General features: G+C 48.2%; 1 protein-coding gene across 4 annotated transcripts in view; it reads left to right on the top strand.

The window, feature by feature from the left end:
- CDK15 (cyclin dependent kinase 15) overlaps positions 1-12,227 on the top strand; it is an 87,195-nt gene that overhangs the window by 68,639 nt on the left and 6,329 nt on the right. For 3 of the 4 annotated variants that reach the window (XM_075933863.2, XM_075933865.2, XM_014577314.4), the window contains exons 12-13: positions 976-1,115; positions 9,181-9,318. In XM_075933863.2, coding sequence (XP_075789978.2) covers positions 976-1,115; positions 9,181-9,290 — 250 coding nt within the window. In that variant the 3' untranslated portion in view covers positions 9,291-9,318. The remainder of the gene's footprint in view (positions 1-975; positions 1,116-9,180; positions 9,319-12,227) is intronic. The other variant, XM_075933864.2, reaches the window with a different exon arrangement.

Here is a 12,227-nt window from a genome sequence, read left to right as displayed (position 1 = left end):
AAAGCTGAAAAACCAAAAGCGCCGGGTTTTTTGCTTGTTTGTTTGTTTTCTCTCTTTCACTTCCTCCTCGCCCAGCTGCAGTCGTCTCTGGGAGCCAGCCACTTGCCGTTGGCATTTGCTGGGTATATTTTGCTTGTTGAAAACATTCGTCCCAAGCAAGTAATTCCAATTGGCATGCTCCCGACACAGCTGAGGCCCGACTGCACTAGCGATCTGGAGGGGAGGAGACGGGGCCAGGATGCTTTATTTGTCTTCTCAAGCCTGAACACAAATCTGTAGTGGCCACTAACGGTGAGTCTACACAGCTCAGAAAAGCCCACGGCTCAGTGGTCAGGCTGCGCAACTGTTTCATTGCCGTGTAGTCTTCCGAGTGCAGGCTGGAACCTGAGCTCTGGGACTCTCCCACCCTGCAGGATCCTAGGGTCCAACCGGGAAGTCTACTCTGCCATAAAACAGCCCCATAGCATGCGCCCGAGTTGGCTGGTGCAGGCCAGCTGTGAGTTTTTCTTTGCTGTGCAGACATACCCTGACAAGTCCAGCGGAGTATTTGCACACTGACATTTTCACACCTGCGTAGCTCAACGTCGTTCACCATAATAGTAACTTGGGAGGCTCTAGTTTTGACACATGTAATATACAGCCCTCCATAATTGCTAGTGTCTTTTTTTATTCCAAGCCCTTTCTTTGCAAAGTAACAATTTCTCTTCAAAAGGGAGAAGGGAGGATTCTAAACAGGCTGATATGCAGTTGGGTCTGACCAAATTTCTGGACATATACACCTTCAAAAACATAACAAGACCGGGGGAGCTCCAAACTTCATGACAGGCCCATGTCTCCAGACTGGGCCTACCCAAACCCCCCAGCTTGCAATCCTGCCCCCCAGCTTCAAGAAGTTCAGATTCTGATCTGGTTCTAGCTCTCGGTTTTCTGGCTTTAACCCAACTCGGGGGGGATTTATTTCTCTTGCTTTTCTAGGCTGGGCAGGGTGCCAGGCGCTGAAGACCTGGCATCGAAAATGTTAAAAGCTTTTCCTCGAGCACGGGTCTCTGCACAGGACACACTTCTTCATAGCTTCTTCAGGGCTCTGCCGTCTCGCCTGTCTCAGCTTCATGACGGTACGTTCATTCCCGATCCCAGCGCAGCAAGAAGGGGGCTACTTCACATCTGACTTGTTAAGAACGTGCTGAGTAATTAAAAGCCAAATGGCTCCTGGGAGGCCTTCATCCCTTGCAAAGTTTGGGGGCTCTCGGCTGCCACTTGAACACATGACAGGAGTATGGAGGGGACCTTAATACTGGGGGTTCACTGAAAAAGGAATAGTGTGAATCCCTTGATATAATGCTGTCCTTACCCCAAATGTGTAACCACGCACCCTAGAACTGGCTTATGCTGTATTTCCAGAGGGATCAGTTTAATTCTAATTGTGATCTGCTCATATCCTGAATTCCCAGCTGCTTGGTGCAATGCATTAGCCCTTCTTTGCAGAAATAGCCCTTCTGCTGCTTTTTGAAGTTTGAAGACACCAGCTGTCCCTTGCATCCTGTGATGCCAGCTCTCTTAGAACTACCTGCATTTACTTTTCTTTCCCTCTGTACTCGCTCATCACATACAAACACACACACACACCCATATTACCCCTGTACCTAAAGACAATAGTGCCCAACACGCTACAGAGTTGGAAAACTTCTTCCCCATCCTGTATAATGTGCTCAGTGATCCTAGCATTCTCCAAAGCTTCCTGGCCACCAGCTCCTTGTCCAGATAAGGGTGATTAAGGACTCATAGACTCATAGACTTTAAGGTCAGAAGGGACCATTATGATCATCTAGTCTGACCCCCTGCACAGTGCAGGCCACAAAATCTCACCCACCCCTCCTAGAATAATCCTCTCACCTATATCTCAGATATTGAAGCCTTCAAATACTTTGAAGACCCCAAGATGCAGAGAATCCTATAGCTGTGATCTGTACCCCATGCTACAGAGGAAGGCGAAAAACCTCCAGGGCCTCTGCCAATCTACCCTGGAGGAAAATTCCTTCCCGACCCCAAATATGGTGATCAGCTAAACCCTGAGCATGTGGGCAAGACTCATCAGCCAGACACCCAGAAAGTTCTCTGTAGTAACTCCTATCATCCCTCCATTGACCTATTTCCCACTGATAATGAATGGTCAATTAGTTACCAAGATCATGTTATCTCATCAAACCATCCCCTTCATAAACCCATCTAGTTTAATCTTGAAACCAGATAGATCTTTTGCCCCCACTACTTCCCTTGGAAGGCCGTTCCAGAACTTCACTCCTTTAATGGTTAGAAACCTTCGTCTAATCTCAAGTCTAAACTTCCTACTAGCCAGCTTATATCCATTTGTTCTTGTGTCCACATAGGTATTAAACTTAAATAATTCCTCTCCCTCCCTGGTATTTATCCCTCTAATATATTTAAACAGTGCAATCATGTCCCCCCTCAGCCTTCTTTTGGTTAAAGTAAACAAGCCAAGCTCCTTGAGTCTCCTTTCATAAGACAGGTTTTCCATTCCTCGGATCATCCTAGTGGCCCTTCTTTGTACCTGTTCCAGTTTGAATTCATCCTTCTTAAACATGGGACACCAGAACTGCACACAGTATTCCAAATGGGGTCTCACCAATGCCTTGTATAATGGCACTAACACCTCCTTATCCCTACTGGAAATACCTCGCCTAATACATCTCAAGATCATATTAGCCTTTTTCACGGCCATGTCACAATGGCGGCTCATAGTCATTCTATAATCAACCAAGACTCCGAGGTCCTTCTCCTCCTCCGTTACTTCCAACTGATGTGTCCCCAGCTTATAACTAAAATTCTTGTTATTAATCCCTAAATGCATAACCTTACACTTTTCACTATTAAATTTCATCCTATTGCTATCACTCCAATTTACAAGATCACCCAGATCTTCCTGTATGATATCCCGATCCTTTTCTGAATTGGCAATAGCTCCCAAGGAGGAGCCTTCTTGGACCAAGTTGCTAAGCTAAGTGAAAACTTTTGCTTTTGGATTTACTGACACATCCCAAGCAAAGGAGCTGGCAACGTCATTCCTGCGCTGCCACTCTTCTGAAGGTGATGTGCGAGTGAGGGAGAGACATCTGTATTCCTCTTCTGTTCACCCAGCCACAGAGCACAAATCTACTTTGACACTTTCAGAAAAATGAAAAGCTGGAATCTCGCAGGAGCCTGCCTGTGCCGGGGGGGAGGAGGGGAGCACGCGCAGCAGGAGGGAAGTTGACTTTTCTTTATACATATAGGGTTTTTTCCATGCAGAGTTTAAATTATGCCTGATAAAAGGAGTTTCGTGACTGTTTCAGTTCTTTCAAACCCTCCTGGCTTCCTCCCAATTAAACGAGGTTTGTCAAAGCCACAGGGCTCTGCTGCTGCCGGAGAGGCGGACAAGCACTTCCTGCAGTGACATCTCAAATCCCCAAGGGAGGAGATGAAAGTGCCAGTGCCAAGAGACAGAGAAAGAGCGAGAGTGGAAAAAATAGGTACAGAGACAGACAGACAGTAAGACAGAAAGCGGGGAGAGAGAGAAATAGGAGAGGGAATGAGCCAACAGATTGGCACAATGTGTCACTCTCCTGGACAAGATGTAATATCCAATGCCTAATCCCCTGCAGGGGATGAATTCTTTTCACAAGGGTTTTCAGTCCCTCTCCTATTTATTATCACTAGTGTTGCACTGCGTCGCCGTGAGAGGCACCTCAGTGGACCTGTCGCTAGCACAGCAACAAATATGCTGGGAACAAAATTGAAGTGAATTGGATGGAAACAAGTACGGTACGAGTGCACAAAATTGTATTCATGAGCAGCTCATTACGACTGTAAAAATTAGGCAATTTTGAATAATCCCCAGTGCATCCATCTCCATTACTCTAATCATGTAAGACATTTGTTCGTCTGCGTGAGTCTGGTATCCCATCATTTTGGAGCTGAATTGTACCATTTTAGCATTCTGGCTGCGATGATAACAGTGCAGATTTTAAACAGGCTCGGTTCCTACTCTGTTCTGATGATCATGGAATCGCCACTGCTGGAGATTTTTAAGAGCAGATTACACAGATGCCTGTCAGGGATGATCTAGGAGTGGGCATAAACTTGTTTTCAAGTATCTAAAAGGGTGTCATAGGGAGGTGAGGGAAAAGGAGCAATGGGCTTAAAGTGCAGCAGGGGGTGTTAAGGTTGGACATTAGGAAAAACTTCCTGTCAGAGTGGTTAAACACTGGAATAAATTGCCCAGGGGAGTTGTGGAATCTCTAACTCTGGAGATACTTAAGAGCAGGTTAGACAGACACCTGTCAGGGATGGGCTAGATGGTGCCTGGTCCTGACGTGAGAGCAGGGGACTGGATGAGGTTCCTTCCAGTTCTATGAGTCTATGATCATAGAATCCTAGGGTTGGAAGAGACCTCAGGAGTCATTGAGTCCAATCCCCTGCCCAAGGCAGGACCAACCCCAACTAAATCAACCCAGCCAGGGCTTTGTCAAGCCAGGACTTAAAAACCTCTAGGGATGGAGAGTCAACCCCCTCCCTAGCGAACCCATCCCAGTGCCTCCCCACCCTCCTAGTGAAATAGTTTTTCCTAATCTCCAACCTAGACCTCCCCCACTGCAACTTGAAACTATTGTTCTTTGTTCTGCCATCTGTCACCACTGAGAACAGCCTCTCTCCATCCTCTTTGGAGCCCTCCCCCCGCCTTTCAGGTAGTTAAAGGCTGCTATCAAAACCTAGTGGGTAGTTTCTCTCCTCAGAAGGAGAAAGCAGAGAAGCAGAGAGGCTTGAGTCTGATGTGCCTTCAAGTTCCCAGTGGACTAAAGGCCCAACTTAACAGAAGCCTTTCTGCCAAAGTTGGAGACATTCAACCCTGTGCAGAGGATCATCCCAAGGCCCAGGCACCATTAAGTCTCACTCAAGTCCTATTTTGAGGGGTTAAGTAGGATTTCATTCAGGAGTGGGCAAATACTGGACCAGGTAGAACTGGACCGGTCCGGATCCAGTTCGCCAGGGTTAGCTCAGGTTGGCTGCCCCTGCTATACCTATCTGTACCTCCGCAGGTATGGGCAGTCACAGCTCCTATTGGCCATGGAATGCTGTTTCTGGCCAATGGAAGCGGCGGGAAGCTGCGCAGACTAGGACGCCTCTTCCCACAGCTCTCATTGGCCAGGAACAGTGATCTGCGGCCAATGGGAGCCACAATCACTGGAACCTGCAGAGGAGCAGGAAAACATAGCAGTGGGAGCCTGCCAGGGGCTAACCCTGATTTAAGTAGTGCCTGGGCCTGATGCTGAGCCTTTGCTAGCAGGGGCATTTCATCCTTTCTGAACTGGTGGAGAGATTTCGAGCCAGGCAAGAGCATTTCCCAGCCACCTTCAGACATGCACACGTCTCTGTTCTACCTGGTTTGCCTAAAACTCCCCACGGTTGCTGCCATCGCTTCTTTGGGGAGGGGAGGGATAATGGTGTCATGAGGGTCCAGACCTTTTAGCTGCTGTATCACAGAACTTAGCTCAGAGCAGCCCTAGGGAACACGGTGGTTAAAACAGCACCACTTCATCACTGCCCCACTGCACAAGCACTGGCCAGAAGGCACCTGTGGGAAAATTCAGTGTAAACACCACGCAGCCTGCAGGAGGCTTCTGCCTGTGAAACAGTCTCTCGACAGTCAGCAGCTTTGATTAGCTTCTCAGTCCCAGTTGAGATGTTTATGCAGCTACATCCGTGTCCTGCCACGTGCCTACCCACCGCTGCGTTCTTGGATGATACTTGGATGGCGACACCCTAAGGACTCACCTCATCTTGAAAATCAATTTCAGATGCCCTGGAAGCTTTGAGACCATTTTAAAATGTAGAAATCCAGTTTTCATGTGTCTCACGTGGGAGCAACTCAAAATTCAACAGCAGCCTCAGGTTATGCTGGGCCAGGCATCAAAACAGTCCTTTCTCTGGAGTCATTTCTGGACAATTTTCCAAATCTTTTCTCATTCCTTATTCAGGCCACATTCCCAGGGATGCTGGAAGTTGTGCCTGTGTAAAGTCTCTTGGTAGCAGGCAATGCAAAGGTGCATCATCGAAGCAGGAACTTCCGGAAGCAAAGTACCTGAGGTGCAGGCCGCTGGGAATGTAGCCTCTGCTAATCCCTTTGAAAGGGCCTTCTCTGGCCTCACACTTCCTGAGTGCAAGGGAACCAGAGCACAAGGGAACAGGGCTGCCTGATGGGAGGGGAGGAAGGTTCCCTGTGCATGCTCCTGAAAATAGTACACCTAGCCCTGAGTATAAACCTAAATGTTCAGCCCAGACGTACTCTGGCAAGGCTCTGTCTACACTGGTAATTGAATGACAAAGCTTTTGTCCTCCACAGGTGCTTTAATGCCATCCCCCCACTGACCATGAAAGCTTTGCCCAGTAACAGGCATGTGAACAGTGCTTTGTGGGCAGGAGTCACTCTCCTGCCGACAAAGGCGACTCCTAGGAGGGTGGGAGATTTTGGTCAGCAGAAGTGCCTACAAATAGTGCCTGACTTTCAGCCACATGGCTGTGTCCCTTAAAGCGGTGCAGTGTAAACATACCCCAGTGCAATAGCCAAAAACCCAAATGCTGCATTCAGTCACCCTGGTAGAAATCCGGAGCAACTCTCCAGTGGGTCTATGTTTAATTGCAACAGAAAGGTGATGACTGATGGGTGCTCTTAACACCCTTGAATATTGCCAACACCACAGAGTAAGGCTATGTGTAGACAGCAGAGATTTTCCGGGATACCGAAAAAAAATTCGGAAAAGCAGATGCATTTTTTCGGCATCCCTGTAAATCTCATTCTACGAGGAAGAAGAGATCTTCTGAAAGAGGGTTTTTTTCCCGACATTTGGCCCCATGTAGATGGGTCAAATGCCGGAAAAGCCTCTTTCAGAAGAAAAGTGGAAAAAGATACGCAAATTGTGATTCGCAATTTGCATATCTTTTTCCGGCTTTTCTTTGTAGGGTAGACACAGCCTAAGAGGTTACTAGACATGATTGCTTATTTTATTACACAATTCTCTCAGAGGTTTCTTTAAGTTGCACTTTTCTTTGAAGACCATTCCAGGCAAATCTAAAAAGATTTAGCTGTCTCGCTTGCTGTGAAAGGTGCTGAGACCAGAAATACCATTTAGTTACTTTGCACTCTCCAGTGCACTTCTGCCTTCATCAGATTATCAGCAGAGAAGGGTAAATGGAGATGCAGTGATCAGATTTCTAAGGCACAAAAGTTAAAGCTAAGTTTGAGACAGTGACAACAAGCAGCCATGAGCCTAGGAACTCAATTAGTCTGAAAGACAACTATCTCATTATCTTCCCCAAAATGATATAAATACATAGGAATATAAAAATTTAAAATAAACTCTCACTATTGACTGTCTAGATGACTGAATTTCCCTTCTCAATTTCTTTAAACAACCACTTTAGTATTTATTTATTCTAAGCGTGAAGCAGCTGGGATAATTAGACTGTCAGATTCGGTAAGTTAATGAGGAGTCACTGGAGTGGAAGGTTTTGCATTTGTGAGATTGCTGAAGGAGAGAATCTGTATGCCTTCATTCTCGCTCTCATTCTCTCTCTCTCTCTCTCTCTCTTTTCTTTCTTTTTTCCCTCCACTGGGCGGGAAGGAAAGAGCATGGCAGAACACAGATCGATTTGAATCCTTTTGATTAGCAGGTTGCATTCCCACCACAGTTCTGCCAAGTAATGTTTTGCTATTTGTTTGTTTGTTTAAAAAAGGAGAAAACAAACAAAAAACTTAGATGAAATTTTAAGGGGCAAGGGAGACAGAGTTAAAGAAACACAACTGCATTCTCTCCTTCCTTATCCAAAAATGCATAAGAAAGAAGAGAGTAGTGAGAAAAAAGTTTCCAAACCAGTTTATGTCAGGATTAGAAAAGTAGAATGTAAGATTCCCCTTTCCTCACACTTTACAAATGCTGTTAGTTTCTAAGATGCCTCAGGGCTCCTCATTTTATGCCGATACAGACTAACATGGGCTGCCCCTCTGCGACTTTATAAATAGACTCAGAAGGGTAGCTGTGTCAGTCTGTAACTTTAAAAACAACAAGTAGTCCTGTGACACCTTAGAAATTAATATATATATATATATATAGAATCATGAGCTTTCATGGGTAAAACCCACTTCATCAGCTGAACTGGAGTAGTAATAACGGAAAATTATATATATATATATACACAACAGCAAAAGAATTACCTGTCAATTGTAGGATCCATATTAAGTGGGCTGGATCTGTCCCATTCATCGCTTTTGATTTGAAAATGCAGATGTTAAAGACAGGAGAAATTGGTTTTGTAATATGCCAACCATTATTCAAGCCCAGGGTAACCGTGTCAAACTTGCAGATGAATTTCAGTTCTGCAATCTCCCTCTGTAATTGGTTAGTGAAATTCCTTTGTAGAAGAATGGCCACTTTTAAATCCATAATTGGGGGGACTAAGCAGGTTAAAATGTTCCCCACAGCTGTGGTGTCCAACATGCTAGTCACCAGCCACATGTGAGGCTACTGCTTCAGAACTAGTTGGACATCACGGCCCTGCAGGTTTATGTGTGTTACCATTTCTGATGCCTGCAGTTAAAATTCTCCTCTTTCCACTATCTATACTAAATTTCAGTGAGTTTTAGTTGACTAAGAAGGGCCTGATCCTGCAAGCACATAAGCACCCAAGTAACTCCATTCATATGATGAGTAATGGAACTGCCCATGTGTTGAAGTGTTTGCAGGATCAAATCCACAGCCAATATGTTTTACAGCATCCCATATTGTGTCTTTTAAAATGCCTGCTCCTGAAATAAATGCCATGTTTTTCATGCCAGGAGCTGGGGCCAACTGTGATTCATTCGGGTAAACCGGTTATAGGCACTAAGACTAACTCAACTGGAAGGACTTGTCTGGATAAATGTTCCATGTGCACGAAACTATATTGCTCTACACAGTGGCTTTGGGAAGCATTAGGCAGATCAGAGCTTCCCGGCAGCCACTGCGGCTCCCTCCCCCAATTTTAGGTGAAGCGATACCTGTGGGTGGAGTGAGAGTGCAGAGGATACAGAGTAGAGCTGGTGAGGAAAAGATCCTTTTCACTCTCTCCTCCAACTTGGCTCCTCCTCAGCACAGTCACTGTTTGCAGTTCCTGGAGTGAGGCTAGAGCCAGAAATCTGTGACCTATTTGCACCTTACCAGAAGGGTCACCGCCAAGCCAGTTCAAGCAAGTTTTGGTGAAAACCAAGAGGGTTCAACAGCCTTTTAGGTAAGTAACTAATAATAATAATAATAATAATAAACCAACAGTTTATTGCTATAGAAGCTGCTACCAACATACTCAACAAATGAGACCCAGTAGCGCCTCCGGGTGGAGTGGGATGGTGCTACTATCTATGGAGAAAGCAGGACAGAAAGGGGTTACATCTCTCACCCCATGGCAAAGCCCAGGCCAGGGCTGAAAGAAGGTTAGGCAGGAAACCCTAAAAAGTTCTTACTCCTGAGCTTCCATCCAGGTGGAGGAACGAGGGATTATAGGCCTGTAGCTTCCAAACACACAGCAGGACCAACAAAGATTGTCTAGCTATTCTGGGGCCTGAGGGCAGCCCTTCTATCAGTATCCCATGTGCCCTCTCCCCTGCCCACCCACCGACAGGTGACAGGGAGCAAACTGCAGGAGTTATAGCTTCTAGGGAGAGCAGCATTAGCTCTCATGGTACCTCTCTTTTTAATTGCCACGTGTTTGCCAGACCAGCTCTCCTAAGGCCAGGAGGCCATCCCTCCTTCAAATGTTTTTGAATTGCATGTCATTCATAATTACAGGAGACCCTCATGGTTTGCGGAATCGTTACTGGTGGTTCCATGTATTTGTGGGTCTCCTGGCCTGGCCTTGGAGGGGGCCAGAGCCACGAAGAACTCACCACGGCTCCTAGCCCCTGCAGTGAGTCCCCTGCGAATGCCCAGAGCCATGATGAGTTCCCCACAGCTATCAGGAACTACGATGAATTCCCCTCCCTGCCCCCGACTCCTGGCAGCTGTGGTGAGTTCCCTGCAGCTCCCAGCCCCCGTGGTGAGTTCAGGAGCCGTGGGGAGCTCACAGCAGGGGCCAGAAGCTGTGGCTCCCAATATCCCAATGTTGCCATTGGCAGTGGCTGTGGGAACGCATCCACTAATGGCGAGGGTTTCCTGGATGAGATTGCTTAATGTTTTTCTTTGCTTAATCTGCATTTGACAAGGGATCAAGTTTTACAATTAGCTTCTGAGCACGATCAGCAGTTAATTGCTTCCCACCTGTTTATTGGTGGTGCTTCCTAAACATTTTCAGCCAGACAAAGAGACTGCTCTTGAAGTAACTGGAGAAAGACACAAGCGCTCTACTCTTTGGAACAGACTTAGTCAGGGCTGCCGATGAGTGGAGCACAGGAGCCATTACCCCGGGGCCCAGTGTTTCAAAGGGGCCCGGAGCTTCCAGGCACTGCTGCTGCGGCTGCAGCAGATGCAGTGGCCAGAGTTTGAATTGCCGCCAGAGCGTCGTGCTGGGCACTCCGCATGGCTTTGAGAGCTGGAAGGGGGGGACCAGCATCGCACTCTGTGCAGCACCGAGGGCTGACTTCTCCGGGCCTGTGCCTTCCACCCAATGTCCCGTCCCTTCCACGAGGTGCAGAGCTAGGCCCCCACACCTAGCCCCACAGGCCTACGGTGGCTGTCGGGGTTAGTCATATACCACATGTTCCCTGTCATGCTTAGATTTTGCACTGCATATATCCCCTCCGGGGTGCTTAGGCATGTACTCTAGGTTAGGTTATTTGAGCCTAGGAACCACTGATGGATGTTTTCTCAGCTCTTGGACTGCAGTTTGTCATACTAACCTATTCTAGTTCTCCACAGATAGGGAGACTGGAGTACAGGCAGTCCCCGACTTACGCAGATCCGACTTATGTCGGATCCGCACTTACGAACGGGGCTTTCTCGCCCCGGAGGTCGAGGTGGCGGATTGCTACCTGCGAGCTCCGGGGCGAGAAAGCCCCGTTCGTAAGCTGCTCCAATGCCCCTGGTCTGCTGGAGACCGTCTCCAGCAGACCAGGGGCACCGGGTGGGTTCCCGCGCTTCTGAGGCTTTGCTCTGGCAAAGCCTCAGAAGCGCGGGGAACCGCCGCTGCTGCTGCTTCAGTCCGGGTGCCTGTGGTCTGCTGGGGACTATCCCCAGCAGACCACAGGCACCGGGACTGAAGCTGCAGCCACTGCGGGGTCCCGCGCCTCTGAGACTTTGCCAGAGCAAAGCCTCAGAGGCGCGGCACCCCGCTGCCGCTGCGGCTCTGCTCCCCGTGTCCCTGGTCTGCTGGGGGGGGGGGGCGCAGCTAGTGTGCCCCCCCCCCCCAGCAGACCAGGCTTTTGTTTTGGACCCTGGGGCAGAGCAGCTGGGGCGCTGCCGATTGGTCCTGCAGCGCCGCTCTGGGCACTACTGGACCAACCCGGCAGCACCCCAGCTGCTCTGCTCCAGGTAATGATTCAGCCGCTGCTGGTCAGTTTCAGCAGCGGCTGAATCAGGACGCCTGGGGCAGAGCAGATGGGGTGCTGCTGGGTTGGTCCAGTAGCACCGAGGAGCAGCGCTACTGGAGCAACCCAGCAGCACCCCAGCTGCTCTGCCCCAGGCGTCCCCAAGTCAGCTTCTGAAACTGACCAGCGCTGACTACAGGAAGCCCGAGGCAGAGTTGCTCTGCCCCGGGCTTCCTGGAATCAGCTGCTGATCAGTTTCAGCAGCAGCTGACTTGGGGACGCCTGGGGTTCTTAAGTTGATTCTGTATGTAAGTCAAAACTGGCGGTCAGTTTCAGCAGCGGCTGAATCTGGACGCCAGTTCCGACTTACATACAGATTCAACTTAAGAACAAACCTACAGTCCCTATCTTGTACGTAACCCGGGGACTGCCTGTATATCACAGGGGCCTTTTCCTTTTAGGGTTAAAAATGCCAAAAAGTGGGCAAATTTCATACACCCAGGTATACTCTCTGCTATCAGACATATCTTCGTTATCTGAGTCAATCAGCACACAGGCCACAGGTGAGATTATGCTTCCAATTGCTACAGTGTGAAACCAGGACCACTTCCGTAGATGGAATTGCTTTGGGTTTTATGTCAGTATAACAACATTACCAGAATTTAGCTCTATGAGTGCTCTA

Source organism: Pelodiscus sinensis, chromosome 7 (assembly GCF_052426305.1).
Source record: "Pelodiscus sinensis isolate ZL-2025 chromosome 7, ASM5242630v1, whole genome shotgun sequence".
Taxonomy (NCBI): domain Eukaryota; kingdom Metazoa; phylum Chordata; order Testudines; family Trionychidae; genus Pelodiscus; species Pelodiscus sinensis.
The sequence above is the reverse complement of the archived record's forward strand: the minus strand, read 5'-3'. Positions and strand labels throughout refer to the sequence as shown.